This window comes from Hippopotamus amphibius, chromosome 3 (assembly GCF_030028045.1).
Source record: "Hippopotamus amphibius kiboko isolate mHipAmp2 chromosome 3, mHipAmp2.hap2, whole genome shotgun sequence".
NCBI classification, from domain to species: domain Eukaryota; kingdom Metazoa; phylum Chordata; class Mammalia; order Artiodactyla; family Hippopotamidae; genus Hippopotamus; species Hippopotamus amphibius.
In genome coordinates, this window is record NC_080188.1 from 174,701,747 (window position 1) to 174,720,936 (window position 19,190).

Sequence of the window (19,190 nt, forward strand, 5' to 3'; positions counted from 1 at the left end):
GGCATTTTCTCCTCTTCGCAGTCCTGGACGTGCCTGCAAATCTGACAGCCAGTGAAGTCACCAGACAAAGTGCCCTGATCTCCTGGCAGCCTCCCAGAGCAGAGATTGAGAACTATGTCTTGACCTACAAATCCACTGATGGAAGCCGCAAGGTGAGCTTTTTCTGGAGAGCAATTTGGGTGCTAGTCTTGCCTCCACTGTTACTCTCTATACAGGTTGAGGCAAAGCACTCAACCTCTCTGAGCCTCAGTTTCTTCTCTAGGTAATGGGGGCATCTACCCTGAACTTCACCTGGTTGTGGTGATGCTACCAAAATGATGACACAGCAGCTTCCAAGCCAATATAAGTACATGGTACTGGAATGATTTTTCACTAACAGGGCCAAGTAAACATGAGCTGGATACCAAATTCGCCAGTCTCGTATGCCTCTAGATAAGCATTATAAAGGCTACAGCTATACAGTCCACAGTAAAGAGGTGAAAAATTTCAGTTTTAGGTGATCCGTTGAAATAGTCCACCTAGAGCACTGGTTGTCAAATTTTTGTTCATAGTGGAATCCTTTTTTAAAGTGAAATCATATTCAGAGACCAAATACACAGGATAGATTTAAGTGGATCTAGTCTGTTGGATGTGGAAGAGGGAGACCTAGGTTCCTGCATGCTCGGGCCTCCAGGAGGCCCCGTGCAATCTGAAAACCTCTGTGTTCAATAATGCAGGGTCTAAGTTTATCCCAATGTGCACCTGTGAGGCAGGAGCCAGCCTCAGTCTCACAAAGGAGCTGTTTTCTCTGTTGATTGGAACAGTTTCCTCCTCACATAGTGTGGGGTGTAAAGGATGAAAATGGCCACTGCAATACTGACCGTGAGGTCTGGCCTTCCCTTCCCTGCTCCCCTCCACGGTGACCCCTCTGGTCACCCCCTTCTGCCTCCCTCCTCCGCTCATCCCGCAGGAGCTGATTGTGGATGCAGAGGACACGTGGATCCGCCTGGAGGGCCTGTCCGAGAGCACAGACTACATGGTGCTCCTGCAGGCGGCCCAGGACACGGAGCGGAGCAGTGTCACCTCCACCACCTTCACCACAGGTGAGCCATTTACCGCCACTCTGACGCCTTCTCCTCCCCTGCGTGGCGTTTGGCTCCTTGGCCGCCTCTGCTGAGACTTGGCCAGGGAGGAGCCCATCAGAGAAACTCAATTGCCTCTTCCTGCAAAGGATAGTTATTTCCTCCACTCCCGCCTTCCCCCACTTCCCCAGCCCTGCCAGGAACCTCTCATTACCAAGGCAACCATGGGAGCCAGCAGCGCAAATTCCTGGTCCACCTGCACCAGCTAAATGCACCACGTAAGGTGGGAGGCTCCTGTTTAGATTTTCTGCAAGTGCTTTTCCAGCATAGTTTGTCCTTCCCGCTTTCCTTTCTCTGCTGCCTGTAATCAGGTTCACCTAGTAAAAGTCGCAGGAGTAAAGCCCCAGTATTAAATCTGTGGTTCTTCTCCACACACAAAGCAGTTTTGCATTTCTATGGTCTCAACTCATCCTTATAACAGCTGGTGAGAAAGGCCTTATTACTTTATCTCAGGTGATGAAACTCGGGTGCATGGAATTAAATAACATGGTACTCATGGCTGGGTCAGAACGTGAACTAAGGTCTTCTCCTTCCAAATCCAGCATTCTTCCTGCCTTCCCTCATTTAAGTATCAGCAGAAGATACTGGAAATGCCCTTAAGGGATAAGGGTGTCCTAATGTGTATACCAGGAAATAAACTAACACCTGACCTTTGAGGGACAGGCACTGTTCTAACTGCATTATGTGTCCTATCTAACTTAACTCTCATGACAGCCTATGAGGTATGTTCTCGTATCCTTATTTACAAATGAGGAAATTGGGCCACGGAGAGGTAACTCACCCAAGATCCCACAGGTCTCAAGCAGGAGACTGGGGTTGACCTCAGTTGTTCTGGCTCTGGAGTCTGTGCTGTCAATAGCGTTTTCTACCACTTCCTGCAGTGCCTCTCTACAGTCCGTACCATGGGGCTGCCCAGTCCAGACTTTGAATTCTCTCTCTGCCCCATATTCGGAGGGGGGTGGCTATACACAGTGTGGGGCGAGTGTAGGCATGTTCTTTATCCCTAAACACACTTCTGCCTGCCATCTTAGAGCGCCGGGATGGTTGGATTCCTGTCCGCACCCCAGAGCCCATGCTCCCATCACCAGAGAGAGGTGACAGGAGGTCCCCCACATCCCTACCCAAGTGCCTTCCCTGCTAGACTTGTTCTGAACGGCGAAGCAGGACAAACACATCCACATGTCACCAGTTATTCTTTTTTTTAAAAATGAATTTATGTATGTATGTATGTATGTATTGGCTGCGTTGGGTCTTTTGTTGCTGCGCGCAGGCTGTCTCTAGTTGCAGTGAGCGGGGGCCACTCTTTGTTACGTTGTGCAGGCTTCTCATTGCAGTGGCTTCTCTTGTTGTGGAGCACAGGCTGTAGGCGTGCGGGCTTCAGTAGTTGTGCCACATGGGCTCAACAGTCGTGGCTCACAGACTGTAGAGCACAGGCTCAGCAGTTGTGGCGCATGGGCTTAGTTGCTCTGTGGTATGTGGGGTCTTGCCAGACCAGGGATTGAACCCATGTCACCTGCACTGGCAGACAGATTCTTAACCACTGTGGCACCAGGGAAGCCCGTCACCGGTAATTCTTTAGGGTAGTGAGATTATGAATGAGCCCCCTTTTCCTTCTTTTTTATATTTTTCAATACCTTGCAAAGTGTCTACAATGAGCACATTAATCAGAAAAACAATTCTTAATTAAAAAATAAAAATAAACCTTGGTCACACAACCAAGACATGAATCCAAGATGGATCCCTGTCAAGTGGTATTTGGAGGACACTCGATCTCTTTTATGGTCTGAAGTCAATTACACTAACCCTCCATGACCTTCTAGGGGTATTTTCTCTCAGAACCAAAGTCAAGTCCTTCCCTGCATACTCATGGGTTAATTAGAAGGTCCTCTAGGCAGTCCTTTCCCAAGCCTCCACCCCAATACCCAGGGATTGGAGCTTTTCACTGAATTAAAATTTTCCTTTCCCTAAAAAGGACACAGATGACAGAAACATAAACAGAGCCCCTGATCTGCATATTTATTAGGTCTAAACTAATCTTTCATTCCCAAAATGCATGGGTTTCATCGCTTGCTCAGTGTAGTATGAGCTTTCAATTCCCACCCTGGTAATGCCATAGCTAGTGACTGTGAGCAGGGTGACAATATGCCTGAGGTTTCTGCGGTATCTTGCAGCTGTGCCTGGCTCCAGATCCGCCTAGGCTGTAAAAGTATGCAAGCTTCTGTGCCCACCGCTGGCCTCTCTTAGATGAAGCTGCCCCCAGCGGATGTACGATAGTTTGAATCTAGAATCCCAAATCCAGCTGGGGCTCCAGCGAGATCCAATAAACAGACGGTTGACAAATCCTGGAAATCTGGGGAAGAGCCCAGGGTGGTAGTTTTGTTTGGTGGATAGCACAGGAGGACCGTCAGGATGTATTTAGGTATTTGTTCATTTGTTTTTATGAGACTTCAATTGACACTGAGCCCCTGCAGCACAACCAATACTCCTCAGAAAGGAGAACACTGAAGAGTCCACTTGCTTGTACCATTGGTGTAGTTACTGCCTGAGTTTCTCTATGCAGTTTGGGGAACCAGAGAAGGACTTGCCGCTACAATTACAGTGGTATGTTGCAAAGATGGGTCCCTGTTTAGAAGTTTTCCTGGAATTTTACTGGAAAGCTCAAATTTAAATCTCAATCACTGATGCATATCAAACCCTGCTGGCTTTGTCTTGGAGATTTATCAGAACCCACTGAAATGACCAGTTACAGAATGAAAAGTTCAGGGACAGAAGTAATACGTGTAACATCACTTTACACAAAGCCTGGCACAGAGCAGACATAATAAATGCTGGTTGAGTGGAATAGCTAGATCCCAGCCACAGAGCACAGAAAAGGGGTTCCTGGTGAAAGAAAGCCATAGGAGGAGAGGATTCTCAGTATCCTTCAAAGGGACAACACAGGCAAAGAGGGACTGCCTGCAGAGTATGATGCCCAATGTCCTTCTAATTGCAGGCTCTTTCTGCCACCCCACATGTAAATTTCCCTGAATGAATTACACAAAGCCTACAGAGTTATCTGCATGTCAACATTGATGAGTCCTCATTGCCTGTGCCATGCCCTCCACCCTTTTCTACCCCCATGCCCCGAACCCCCACCAAAAAAGCAAATTTTATTAAAGAAGAAGAGAATACAAAGGTACCAGCTTCATAAGTGTGGAGGTGGAGATGTTATCAAGAAGAGAAGAACTGGGGTTTACTTGACAGGTGGCAGGAGTCTGACTCCTTTAGGAGGAGTCTGGAAAGAGAGGCCTCTGGCACTTGGGCACCCAGGTGCGTCTCACCCCAGAACTTCCCTGTCTGCCCCGGATAGCTCCTGAGATACCCTCCGAATGAGCTTCCTCTGGGAAGAGGGTTTGGGGCAGCAGCGCCTCGGGTCTGATTCTGCCATTCTCTGAGCACCCCTCCCCCAACACTCAGCACATCCCAACCCAACCTCTCCCTGCCCCTCCATCAGCACTTACTCCCCTCACACCCCCAAAGCCACAGAGTGCACCCTGCAAGCTCCACCTGCAGGATCCTGTTATTTGCTTTAGAGAGACAGACAGACAGACAGACAGACAGACAGAGACAGAAGGGGAAGAAACAAAAACGAGGAGCAGAGTATCTTCACTTACTCGAAAGACTGGCGGGCTGCCAGCCTCAACCCCATGAATCACTCCTACTGAGCAGGAGGTCTGAGGAACACCAGAGCATCCTATGTGATGGTAAACCAGGGCTGATGGATTTAGAGGCTAATTTCATTCTAGTAACCAGCATCCTTTCTGACTTCAATGACGGTACCTGGCCTTTCCACTTACCAGCATCCTATTCTCAGGACGGGCTGATCTCAGCTGATTCTTCTAAGCATTTTTTATGTCGTATCTTAGGGAACAAAAGAGCTTAAAGCTGGACCCCAAAGTGGCCTCCGTCCACTGACAAACCCCCATCTTGTCCTGGGCGGGCCAAGCAAAGAGCAGATGCCTACTTAAAAGTCTAGAAAAAAAGTTGAGATGTTAAAAAAATAAAATAAAAATAAAAGAGAGAAAAAAGAAAAGAACTGGCTCCCACAAAACCTCAAAAAACGCCTTCGATCAAGATGTCTACCCTTGTTGCATTCCTGCCATATAACATGAGCCCATTTCATTCTTTCCATCATGTTAATAGCTTCCTGTCCTCTTGTCTTTGGTGTTTGCACAAGACTCTGGGGGGAATTAAATACAAGTATTATAGAAGAGAAAAAAAATATGGATACATTATTTATAATTTACTGTCGCCTGAAATTTCATCCAAGGTCTACTTGTCTTTTAGAGACATGAATATAAATGAGGAAACAAATATTCCCCACTGAGCAACAGGGACTTGGTGAAATGATCTTCTGAGAAGCAGTTTTCATTGTCTGTTTTAATACTATAAGAAGCAAACAAGGCGCTCACTAAAGCTTGTCCTCCGAGACAGTGAACACTATAAAATAGGTTGTCTTGACCTTGAGGTTAAGCGAAGACAATCATTTTCAGAGGAACCCAGAGATGGATAATGAGAAAGTTTTCTTTATTGCCTTTGCTCCCATCCCTGCTCTCCCATAGTCTGGCTGAGCTGCTCTCTGGGGCTTTTCAGGAAAACTCCGAGAGTGTGCTCTAACACAAGCTTCAGTTTTTGAGGTTGTGAAAAGTAATGAAGATGGGCAACCCCTGGGTTCTAGGACAATAGATAGTGGATCATGCAAGTCCACGTTGTTACCAGTGGGGAAGGAAAGTGTGATGACCACTATTCATTGCAATCTACTCCTGTATAAGCCACACTTCCCCAAAGTAGGGAACGGAAGGGGCTTCTCTCCACTCCACCACTTAGAAACAGCTCGAGTTCTTACTTCCCTGAAACAAGCAAACCCCTAAAAGGAGAGGCCCACCTTCTCCTTTCTTTGGGACCTGGCTGTGGGGAAGGCGGTTGGGCTCGAAGCATCCCGTCTGAACAAACCATTCCCATGCATGGCCAACGTGGACAGAGGGATGGGTGTCAGATGAGAGGCTTTAGTTCATCACACCACTCAGTTTATCACATATCACCCGTGTCGATCTCCAACCAAGGCCCCTCTCTGAATTTATTTCTTTTTACCCCCATCTTTTCTTCCACCTTCTATATGCAACCATTCTGATGTGTTAAATTTGTAAACTTGTGTGGTAATGTGTTTTTTCAAATGTGTTTTTGTAAAGTTGCCGAGAGTATGTATTAAATGTACGTATGTAAATGTTATTGGACTGCATAACTCATTCCCTATTCTATTTTATGCTCAGCACCGTTTTTAAGATCCATCTATGTTGTTATGCATGTATATAGTCTTTTGCTTCCAGCCACTGCAAAATGCTCCATAGTGTATACCCATCACATTTTACTTCTTCATTCTCCTAAAGATGGACATCCCATTTTCTCCAGTCTCCCATGGTGCTACAGTAAATACCTCATACGCGTCCACTTACAAAGACGTGTGAGGCAATCAGTGAGGCAAGACCTTTGGGATACGTAAATATCCAGGAGAGTATTGCTGGGTCACAGGGTATATGTTTATATAGTTTAACTAAGTATTGCTTGTGAATGGCTGTACTGATCTCCACTCCCTCCAAAAGTGCACAACAGCTCCTATTTCCTAATGATACACATTATTCCTAATGACTTGACATGATCCAGCTTTGTAATTTTTGACAGTCTAATAGGCTGATATCTCATTGTTCTCATTGAATTTCATTAAATAATAAGTTTGATTTTTAACATCTCTTCATATGCTTGTTAGCCTTTTGAGTCTCCTTGTTCTGTAAATTACCTGTTCATATAGTTTGTCCATCTTTCCATCAGGGTTCCTGTGCTAGATAAGTATTAGGTATTATTATTTGAACTTTTCAAGTCTTTCTTAAAAAAATCTTTCCCGGTCTGTAGGACACAAATATATTTTTCTACACATTCTTCTATTTACTCTCTGGACTTATTTTTATATCTAGTCTATTTTGCTTTCAGTATTAGGTAGAGATACAGTGAGCCAATCTCCCCAGCATCTTTTACTGAATAATCCATCCACTCTCCATTGATTTGCGGTGCTGTATTGTATATTAAGTTCCCATATATACACGGATCTGTCTCTGAATCTGAACTCCCTATTCTATTCTACACTCTATTTATGTGTTCTTTTGCCAACACTACACTGTTTTTTTTTTAAACATTGCCCCCTGCAACATTTAATGTTTTTGACATCATATTTTACATCTTTTTGTTTTGTGTATCCCTTAACTACTTATTGTAAATATAGGTGATTTTACTACTTTTGTCTTTTAAACGTCCTACTAGTTTTGCAAGTGGTTGATCTACTACCTTTACTGTACATTTGCCTTTACCAATGAGATTTTTCCTTTTGTAATTTTCATGTTTCTAATAAGGGTCTTTTCCTTTCTGCTTAAAGAAGTCTCCTTAACATTTCCTGTAATGCCAGTTTAATGGTGCTGAAATCTGTTAGGTTTTGTTTGTCTGTAAAATTCTTTATCTTTCCTTCAAATAGGAAAGATTTGAAGTGCGGTTATAGGTTCTTTCCTTTTCTCACTTTGAATATATCATGCTACTCTCTCCAGCCTGCAGAGCTTCTGCTGAAAAGTCAGCTGAAAGTCTCATGGGAGTCCCCTTGTATGAAACTAGTTGCTTTTCTCTTGCTGCTTTTAAGATTCTTTATCTTTAATTTTTGCATTTTACTTATAAAGTGTCTTGGTGTGGACCTCTGGGCTCATCTTGTTTGGGACTCTGTTCCTTCTGAACTTGGGTGTCTGTTTCTTTTCCCAGGTTAGGGAAGTTTTCAGCTATTATTTCTTCAAATATGTTCTTTGCCCTCTTTTCTTTCTCTTCTCCTTCTGGGACCCCAATAATGTGAATGTTGGTGCACTTGATGTTGTTCCAGAGGTCTCTTAAACTATCCTCCTTTTTTAAAGTTTTTTTCTTCTTTTCACTGCTCAGTTTGGGTGATTTCCATTATTCTATCTTCCAGTTCTCTGATCTGTTCCTCTGTATCATTTAATCCACTGTTGATTCCTTTTAGTGTTTTGTCTTGTTTTGTTTTTACTTCAGTTATTGTATTCTTTAGCTCTGTTTGGCTCTTCTTCATATTTTCTCTTTGTTAAACTCTTCACTGTGTACATTCATTCTTCTTCTGAGAACATCATGCATCTTTATGCTTATTACCTTGAACTCTATTGGGTAGATTGCTTATCTCCACTTTGTTTAGTTCTTTTGAAGTTTTGTCTTATTCCTTCATTGGAACATATTCCTATGTCTTCTCATTTTGCCTAATTCTCTGTTTTTATCTCTATGTATTAGGTAGGTCAGTTATGTTACCACTCTCAGATTAGTAGCCTTATGTAAGAGACATCCTGTGGGGCCCAGAAGCACACTGCCCTCTGGTCACCAGAGCTATATACCCTAGGAATGCTCCCCCTGTGGGCTGCATGGAACCCTCTTTTGTGGCAGGGCTGACTATTGTGGGTATGCTGCTGGGTTGAGCTGGCCCCTGGCCTGGTTGGCTGCCAGGCCCTGACCCATATGGTGGCTGCTGGCCCATGGTGGGCAGGGCCAGGTTTTGGCAAGGCTAGATGTGTGGTCCAGGGGATATGAGGCTGGTGCCAGACCACCAGTGGGCTGGTAAGCCCCTGGTGCTAATAGACTAGAAGAAGGATTCCAAAATGGCACTTGCCAGCACTGGTGTCCTTGCAGTAGGACAAGCTCCCCCAAATGGATGCCACTAGCATCTGTGTCCCCAGGGGGCACCCCAATTGCCTCCTGCTTCTTTGGGAGGCTCTCCAAGATAAGCAAGTGGGTCTGACCTGGGCTTCTTTCAAATTACTGCCTCTGCACTGGGACTTACTTCCCACTGTTTCCCCCCATCCCAGATCCTGACCTCAACTAGGGCAGTCAGGAAAAGCTTCCCTTTGAGCTGAGACATTTGAGCCAGGCCTTGCATGATGAAAGTGAATCACCCAAGGAGAGCATTCCAAGCCTGGAGAAGAGTAATTACTACACCTTGAGGGAGGATAAGATTTACTATGTTCAACAAATTAAAAGAAAGCCAATGAGAAAGAGGGAGGAGTACAAGGCAGAATCAGAGCATGCAGGAATTTATAGGATGTGTTAAGGATTTTAGATTCTATTCTAATTGCAAGAAGCCATTGCAATCAGAGGCATCGCACTGGAGAAGCTATTGGAGGGTTTTCAGTAAGTGAGAGAAAGGATGAGACAGTATCACATTAACATTATAAAAAAGATTATTTTGGTTAAAATATGGAAAACAGATGCAAGTGGGGCCAGAATGGCAGCAAGAGACCAGGTAGGAGGCATCACGATGACCCAACCCTCTCCTTGCCATATTAAGTCAAGAGCCACAGGGAGGGGCCAGGCTGGAAGCTAGCAGTCTGTGTTCAACTAATCTGCCATTGAATTGGATCTCCTGATACAAGTAAATCCAAGGATTAGTAAGGTAAATTCGAAGGGAAGACTTGGAAGCCTGTTGTGTTTGTCCCTGGTGGGTAGAAGGCAGGTGGTCTGCAGAGCTTAAGGACCTTCCTCAGCAACTTTGCTTAACATACAGACATTCAAGTTGTCTACTGCTCCGTTAATTCTATGTTCCCATTGGTTCCTTAAAGCCTGTTGTTACCTCTCTACCTTGATTCCCACTGCTAACTCCTAAATGGAGCCTTACCTCCACTCTCACCCCCAGCTAATTAGTTCTCCACACTACAGTGACAATAATCTTTCTAAACACTTGAGCTTGAAGTCCATCAATGGACTGTTCATCCTGTTTCCTTCAGGAGAAGGTCCAACTCCTTAAATGGCGTGATCTAGTCCCTCTTATCTCCCCAAAACTCTCCCTCATCCATCCAACCCAGCTCTTTCTCTCGTTTCCTGTCTAAACCTGTAGCTTCCCATATAGGCCATGTTTTGCACAGACCTAGAACACCTCTCTCCCACCAATTTGTGGTTAACTTCTACATCAATTCCTAAATCAAGAGGCACTTTCTGATTAGCACTTGCTTATCTCTGCCCCATACCAGGCTCCACCACTCACCCTACCCTCACCAGCCCCAGAATTCATTGCATGCCCACTTCCATAGCTCCCTATGTTTATCTCTTTTCCAGAGTACTTAGAACTTGGGGTTATATTTGTCTATTTCTTCCACCAGAGTGCAAGCAACCTGATAGATGGGACTGTGTCTTTTTCTTCATTATATTCCAATCTCTTAGCAGTATTTAGACCCCCAACAGACACTTCCTATATATTTGTTGAATAAATACACAAAAGAATGAACAGGTAAATGAATTGGAAGATGCTGTCTGTGAAGGAGGCTAAGGTGGTAGGTTTGACAGCCCCCATGGACTAAACAGATAACTTTTCCCTGTCCATAGTCTCAGACTGACTCCCAAAACCCTGCTACCCACAAACCCACTTCTGGGGAAAAAAATGTAAGTGCAGGTGGCCAGAGGTGGTCTCACCTGTACTAATATGGAGAAGCACCCTTTTCTCTGCAGTTGCAGAGAGACTTGCTGAGGTTGTTCTCAGAGAGAAACACTGGCATCATGGCTTTGGTCCTGATGCTAAGGCCACTAAGAGTTGGCAGTGGGCAGACACTCTCCAAAGCCATTAATGCTGACCACTTTAAAGACCACATTCAAGAACACAAAGCAAGTAAGGGACAGAAAGAGTCTCTCCCTTCACTCCCAGCTGGTTGGGAGCTCTCCACTTGTGCTGTGTGTCATGTAGCTCAATTGCTCTACTCAGCATTCAGCCTCTGGATGCCCAATACAAACCAATTTCTGAGCAATTCTTCCAGTGAGTGCCCCAGCCCTGTTGAGCTCCCAATTACATCTAGAAATACTTAAACATGAGACATTTCAGTGTACCGATCACTTGGCATTGTTTTCCTCTTAACTTGGTAATCACCACAGCTTGAACTAAATAAAAATTAAAAAAATTAAAAAGTAAAAAAAAAGTGCCTCTTTGTCAGGCCAGGTCCTAGTAATTATAGCAAAGGGGAAGGAAAGAAAAGCATTCCAGTTTTGCTCTTTATCCTAAAATTTCTGCCTTGGAAAAAATTACTGGGATGATCTGTGCTAGGATTAAGGGTGAGTTTTTGATGATATTAGATGGTATAACACCCAGGGAGCTAGGGATGCCTGAAAACTACCCTGACAATCTCTTAAAAATGTATGAAGCCACAGTATACATGCAGTGAACAAAGCAGATTGGGAATCAGTGATTTCTTTATTATTAGCTAAGCCTGAGTTCAATAACCCTTGAGAAGAATCTAATGTTAAAAACTGGAACACAAAACTTAAACTCAAGGATAGAGTCTCCTATCCCCTCTCACTCAATCTACATCTTGGGACCAGCCCACTCAAGACATGCCTACTGGGAAAGAGAGAGGGAAGGAAAGAGAAAGAGAAGGAAAGGGAGAAAGGGAAAGAAAAGAAGGAAAGAGAGGAAGGAGGGTGAGAGAGAGACAGACAGACAGACACTCGGTCTGTTTATCCACCCTGCCATATGAATATCAGCAGAGAAAGCAGACCATCACACCCCTTGGGGCACCATCTAGCTAACTAGTTCCACCTCTGAACTCTCTGAGAAGTGGGAGACATATTGGAGAAATAGTGGAGTTCAAGTCCAGCTGGTCTTCAGGCTCATCTGAAGAGCTTTGGTGAAACACTGGTTCCTGACACCCACCCACCCCCCAGCATTCTGATTCAGTAGATCTGCTGCACAACCCAGGAAGCTTAATTTTAATAGTCCCTGGCTTGAGAAAAATTTGTGAGCCTGCTCCTTCTCAACAGGTGAAAAGGAATACTGATTTGATCGTAGACTGACGGTGTGAGGTAAAACTTTAGCAGTCTTGAGGACCGGAGCAGGGTGGAGAGGAGTGGTTTCATGGTAAATGTCATCTCCAAGTTCCCAAGATGTGAATATTGCCGCCCTGGATATTCTGCACAAGCAAAATGCTTCTGATAGTCTTTCTATTAATGCCACAGACTAAATTATGTTAAGTGAAACTTCTAAACCACCAGGTGGTCCTGCCATTTGTCAAAGGTAAGGCGGACACACCCAGCAACTATGCAACAGCCCCACATACGTTTGGTGAGTGCCTTCACTGACCAGTCCAATGTGATGGCCCAGAAGGAAGAAAACACAACCTCTCCTCTTTCCAGGTGCAGTCTGGGACTTTCATCCCATCCAAACTTTTGACACTCCTTAGGTCAAACTTTTTTCTTAAGTTGACTTTATTCCCATTTTCTGACTTTATAATGACAGCCCTTCAAATGTTTAAAAACAACTCTCCTTCAGTGCAGTTCATCCCATTTTCCTATATTTGTTTTTGGTAGTTCTACCTTTTAAGCAAGTGATATGTTTGAACCTTTTGAAAGTATCTATAACAGAAATATTAAATGATCGACATTATCAATGTGAAGAAGCCTGTATAGGATTATTTATTTGTCTATTCTAAAGTTTGATTTGGTTTTATATGTGTATTTGGGTGAGGTTGTTGTTTGAGGTTTGGGGGAAGATGTTCTGTGGGGGACATGTTGGGTACTGGGAAGAAATTTGGGGTTCTGGACCCTTTAAGGAGCTGAGTTGATTCAGGAGGAAGGGTTATTAGTGCATAAGGTGGGAGTAAGCTGAACAAAAGCATGTTTTGTATTGGTCTAAAATGAGAAACTCAGGCAGTGAGAAAAGAGTGGAGAAAGGAAGGCAGACAGGCTGGTTGCTCCAAAGACCAGGTAGAGAATCGCCTGGAAGCCAGAAAATAATCACTGTGCTCCCAATGCAACAGGGAAAGAGAAGACGCTCACTTACATTGCCCCTGAAACAGGTGGGATCAGGCAGGATCAGGAACTCTAACGAGCTCTAGGACAGGCTGGAGATGAACAATGAGAGCTTTTCTGCAGCTATTAAGGAAATACATTTTGAGAGGGTTAAGATATTTAATATGAACATGGAACTTTTTGAAGTAACCTTAACTTCTGGGGCTTTATATGTTTATAAGATAAATATAGATGCTAGCTAATAATTTGCTGTCTGGATATAGAGCCAGTAAACTGTATCATGTGTTATATTCCCTGTTTTAGTAGAGTGCAAAGAGTACTCAACCTGGGGTCTGAAAACTTGAGTTCAAGCGAACAGAGGAAGTCATGTGATCTTTCTGAGTACAGTTTCTTTCCCTGGAAAATGTCTTCAATCTATAACAATCTGTCTTCTCTCACATTTCTTGCAAGAATTAAATGGAAATAAAAGCACACTTGGTAAAATACTAGTTCTATAGGAATATGTTGTTATTCCCTGGTGTAACATACCTGAAGTAGGCAGTGCCTTGTTCTAAACTACCTTAAATGGGAGTGACCCTTGACAGTGGTATGGAAGCAAGCTGGATAGTCCTTGTGCAGGAGGAGTTGATACATCTCAAAGAGAGGCCTTGCATAAAGTCTACTGAACCCCTACAAGCTCTTCCTAACACAGGATGCTTCAGTGAGGTTGTTATGTTACCTCACTTGTGTGGCATTTTGCTGTCACTTGCTCTGGTTGATGCTCCAAGCGGCCCTCTGTCACACCTGCAGTTCACCGGTCCTGTCGCTAGGGGACACTGTAGGTCCCTACCCCATATCTCTTCATAGCTCTGCTACAGTACAAGGATGCAGAACCACATCAACGGCACCACACTTTCCACTGACCCAGAGAACATATATTTACAGAGCACCCAAACCACTTTTCCTCCCATGGCAAGTTCTACCTTTAACTTGCTCCACCTTTAACTTGCTCCATCGGCTCCTGCAGTCCAGTACAGCTCCTCCCTTGGGACCTCTGCTTTCTGGCTTGCCTGTTAAGCATTAAAATCTGCCCTGAAGCTAAGCTCTTCAAGACTCATGATTTAAGCTTCTCTTTCAGCTAATTAGATATTGTTCTACAAATTGGGCTGTTCTCTCTGAAAGATGAGCCGCAATTTATTTCCTCTGCCTTCTCCTTAAACTTAAACTGAACTGTGAAACATGGCCATTTGGTTGTTTAGTCCAATCAGGAGATTATTTTGCAGGAGGAATAGATATCCATCTTTTCGCTAATGCTAAGCTTGTTTGGGCATTCTGTGACGGCTACAGTGAAGATGCTGGATGGCTGTGCTTAATCCCTCTCATCCTTTTGAAAGGTGGGCTCTACAGTGTTTTATTGTGGTCCGTGCATCTGTAATCATCGCCTGAGTAACCAAGCACTAGCTGCGTTAACATACCTTCACCCTTAGTGGAAGAATATTTTTATTATCCCCATCTTTCTTTTTTTTTTTTTTTTAATCCCCATCTTTCTGATAAAAAAACTGATGCCAGGAAGTCAGGCTATTTGCCTAAGCTAAACAAGTGGGTGAGTGGGGGAGCCACATGGCAAACCCAGCTCTTCAGTCCTCAGATCCCATAAAACTGTGTATTGTATGAGTATGATAAACCCAACATCCATTGAAAAGAGGGAACACAAGACAGTGCAGGATTCACACACAGACGCAACTCTTGAAAAGTACCATGAGGCCTCTAAAATGTTCTCTAGGGCTTCCTTGGTGGCGCAGTGTTTAAGAATCCACCTGCCAATGCAGGGGACACGGGTTCGAGCCCTGCTCCAGGAAGATCCCACACACCTTGGAGCAACAAAGCCCATGCGCGCCACAACTATTGAGCCTGCGCTTTAGAGCCCGTGAGCCACAGCTGTTGAGCCCATGTGCTGCAGCTACTGAAGCCCACATGCCTAGAGCCCGAGCTCCACAACAAGAGAAGCCACGGCAATGAGGAGCCCGTGCACCACAACAAAGAGTAGCCCCCACTCACTGCAACTAGAGAAAGCCCGTGTGCAGCAACGAAGACCCAACGCAGCCAATAAATAAATAAATTTTTTTAAAAATGTCATCCAAGGGGCTCTCCTGCAAAGTGTGAGGAAGGACCCTTTCTGGAAATTGCCTCTTTTCCTGCGCAGGGGGCCGGGTCTTCCCTCATCCTCAAGACTGTGCCCAGCATCTGATAAACGGAGACACTCTGAGCGGGGTTTACACCATCTTCCTCAATGGAGAGCTAAGCCAGAAGTTACAGGTGTACTGCGACATGACCACCGATGGGGGTGGCTGGATTGTAAGTACCTGCGGCTGTTCGCCGTGCACACCAGTATCCTTGGTGCTTCAGTCCACCTGGCTCAGCACCCATCCATCCACACTTCACCCCCCTCTGGCCATCCTTTCATCCAACCCCCACATGTCCAATCTGGGGCTCTGCATTGTCCTCAGGGTCCTTGCCCAGCAGCCCAATCAGAGGCTTGACCAGGCAGAGGAAGGAATAAGAATATGGAGGCTGCAGTGGCCCAGCCCAGGGAGGGGGCCCCAGGAAAACTGCTCCTTCTGGGGCATAGTTCATGCAGAAGGGTGCCAGGGAAAGGGAGTAGTGGCTCGGAGAGGCCCAGGGGTCTTGCCTGCTGAAGACTGCAGCAATAATAAAGAAACGGAGGAGGTGGGTCCCCTGCAGGGGGAGGTGAGTCTCTATGGGGAGGTGATTAGGATCTCACTATTGGAGAATTGCATATGGCGGAGCAGATAAGGGGCAGAACAAGGATCGCCACATCTAGTGACAAAGGCCACCCCTGTCCCCATCCTTCCCTGGCCTCTCTGGTTCTTCCCCAGAGCTGTCATAGCCTTCAGGGAGGAGAAGTGGTGGGGAAAAGAGAGACATCATTTCCTGTCCCCACCCTCCTCCCATGTCTGGGAGGGCAGTGCAGAGAGAAGCGGAAGGGCAGCCTGGCGAATGGCCTCACACACCAGCGCAGGCCTCTACGAAGACAGGAGCGCTGTGGCAGCCTGGCCCGAAAGCAGCCCAGCATTAGCGGAGTTGGTGCAGCTGGAAACCCAGCCCCTCCCCCCACCCTCCCCCTGCGGATCCCTCGTCCAGCACCAGCACACAGTGCTGGCTTTTTCACAGTGCAGAATGGATGACTGTTGAGTGGAGTTAAATGGTGGCTGTGCGCCTAACAGCCACTCTTGGGAGACGTTTTCTTTTATGTCTCTGACATATTTGTGCCTTCTTCTTAAAGCATAATTGGAAATTGAAGTCGAGGCTGATGTATTGGAGGTTAAATGAAATTAGCACTTAAACAGCTCAGAAAGTGAATGATATGCAGTTGCTTTGCCTGAAACAGGATGATGACAGTTACTAGCTGATCTGAAGTTGGTCCCGTTCTTTCGGTGAGAAATGCTTTCCACCGCACTCTGTGGTGCAAAAAAGATTAATATGAGAGCCAAGTCTATTTCCCTTGACTATTTGGGGGCTTGATATGTATCCTGAATCCTTTCTACTTTGCAGGGGTGCAAATTAGTGTCAACATCACACCCTGGCATATTCATCAAGGGCCCCTGTGCTTCAGAGAAGGGCTCTGAGCATCTCCTACAATGACTGCTGTGCAAATACCGAGCTCTGTACTGCAGTGGTCCTTATCTGAGAATCTTTGTCATTGCAGATATAAAACTCAGTTACTGCAGTTTTACTCATTAGAGTTTATTTTCCTTAGCACTTTTTTCATTCCCTCCCCACTCCTTTCTCTTCTCAGGTATTCCAGAGGCGGCAGAATGGCCAAACTGATTTTTTCCGGAAATGGGCTGAGTACCGTGTTGGCTTCGGGAACCTGGAGGATGAATTTTGGCTGGGTAACGCCTCCTTTCTGTTTCTCTTGGAAGGCTGCTCCGGCTTTTTGTCCGTCTCTCTCCTTTCCGTGTCCATCCAGGATTATCAGAAACCCTGTGTCTGTTGAGAAGTTGACAGCTCGAGAATTGCTTTCAGTGCCTCTTGCTCTGTTTGGCTCAGCTATTGATCTGTTTTTATCTTGTTTTCCTCTTTGCTCTGTCTCTTCCCATTCTCATTAATAGTCTCTTATGCTGATGGGTCTTGACAGGAGGCAACTTTTACAAAGGGAGAGAGCTGCCTGCTGGGGGGAGGGGGCAATGAGCCAGCTGGTCATCGCTCAGAAGCCAGGCACCAGCCAGCGAGCCTGCAGGTCAGGAGAGAAATGCGGCAGTCACTCAGCTCTAGTTCCTTGGAGGAATGTTATCACCCGACTTGGGACGGGAAGGGTAAAAATGAAAATGACATTAGAGGTGACCGGCAATTTCCTACAGGTCTGACACAAGCAGGAGGTGTAGATTGAGAACTGAACTGGTGTGAGAAGGTAAACACACACCTGACCCAGGCAGGTGGCAGTGGAGCCAATCCCAGAAAGCAGTCAATTTATTTTTCCCTGCATTTCTCTGTTGGTTGGATTTTCATAGTGATTATACAGGGAGGCAGGGGAAAGGCGGATAACTGTCTTCTGTATTTGTGGTCTCCTCTCTCTCTCCCCGTCACTAGCCCACTCAGCCTCATCATCTTTCTCCTGGATGTTCACACAACGACCCCCTAACTGGCCTGCCTGCCTCCAGGACCACCCACTGTCCACGTGGCCACCAGAATCATCTCCCTCACACCCAAAATCTGAGCAATGTCTCAGCCCATTCGTAAAGCTTTTAAGGGACTCCCCATCACCAGCAGGTGAAGGCAGAACACCTTCGCTATGGCACAGGGCCCTCCTCCTGGGCCTGCTCCCCACCACTAAGAGCCCCACTCCTGTTCCCTACACCCCCAACAAACACCAAACTCCAAACACTTCGTTTTTAATTGAAGTACAGTTGATTCACAGTGCTTCAGGTGTACAGCAAAGTGACTCAGTTATGTGTATATATATGTATAAACACACATATATATAGTCTTTTCCATTATAGGTTATTACAAGATGTTGACTATAGTTCCCCGTGCTCTACAGTAGGTCCCGTTGTTTATCTATCGTATCTATAGTAGTGTGTATCTGTTCATCCCAAATTCCCAGTTTATCCCTCCCCTCCCCAAACTCCAAACCCATCGAATCACTAATGTTTCCTCTGCAAGAATGTTCTGCCGGCCAACTCTCCCCTCCCCATACACCTTGTTGTGCTTCTACGCATATTCAAAGGCCCAGCTAACCTCCTCTTCCGCCACAGAACCTATCCTACCCATTTATCTCACCCTCTGCCTGTGGGAGAACTGGCTACTCTCTTTTGTGCCCCAAATCAGTGTCCATTTTCCTTTCTGTCTCTCTTGACTATGCTATGTAAACGTCTTTCAGGGCTGGGACCAAACCAGATTCACTTTTAACCTCATTACCTATCCTAGTGGCTGGGGATAGCAGGTACCTAAAGTATAGATAACAATCAATCAATCAATCAATTGATAAGAATTTACTGAGAGCCTATTAGATGCCCAGATCTGTATTTGCTGATGAACGTAATAAAAAATATAAGGTAAAAATCATGTAAAAACATTGAAAGAGAAGTCAAGTAAATAGGAAAATATCCTTACCTTCTACGAGTTTGCAAACAGCTTGGGAGATAAGTGCAAAGCACAGGGATCAATGCACCCACAGCAGGCAGTGCTCCTGTTTCCCAGACCTCAGCCGCTGCACACACATTCACGACTTTCATCATATCCTGGGAAATCTGAACTATCATGCACTTGAATTTTCAATATATCACTTGTTTTTTTAATGAAATTGATTGTTTTGTGGAAGAAACTTTACAGCATCAGAAAACTAGTCATCATGTACCATAAATAAAAGGGAGCCTCATAAATAAATGCAATGAAAAGAAAACAGTGTAAATATTATTAAATGACAGGTGTTATTGCTGGCGGTGGTGATATTAAAAATGGAGATTACCAAGTGTTGGGTGTTAAACCACAAAGTCCTAGATTCAAACTGAGACAGAGTTATGGTTAGGGTCAGGGTTAAGGTTTCCCCTTAATCTATTAAGAAAAAGAAAGAATTTGGAAATATCTTTCTCCCAACATGTTCAAAGTTATTTAGTCCTCATTCCTCAGATACCACTCATATCATCAGAGACGCCTTCCCACACTGGGAAACACTGTACTAATCTATGAGCTACTGACAAGAAGGACACAGATATT

General features: G+C 45.1%; 1 protein-coding gene across 1 annotated transcript in view; it reads left to right on the forward strand.

Annotated features, from left to right (window-relative positions):
- Positions 1 to 19,190, forward strand: part of TNR (tenascin R) — a 73,201-nt gene that overhangs the window by 46,042 nt on the left and 7,969 nt on the right. Inside the window, exons 14-17 of the mRNA XM_057728123.1 lie at positions 22 to 152; positions 950 to 1,082; positions 15,157 to 15,308; positions 16,771 to 16,867. Of these exons, the coding sequence (XP_057584106.1) occupies positions 22 to 152; positions 950 to 1,082; positions 15,157 to 15,308; positions 16,771 to 16,867 (513 nt within the window). The remainder of the gene's footprint in view (positions 1 to 21; positions 153 to 949; positions 1,083 to 15,156; positions 15,309 to 16,770; positions 16,868 to 19,190) is intronic.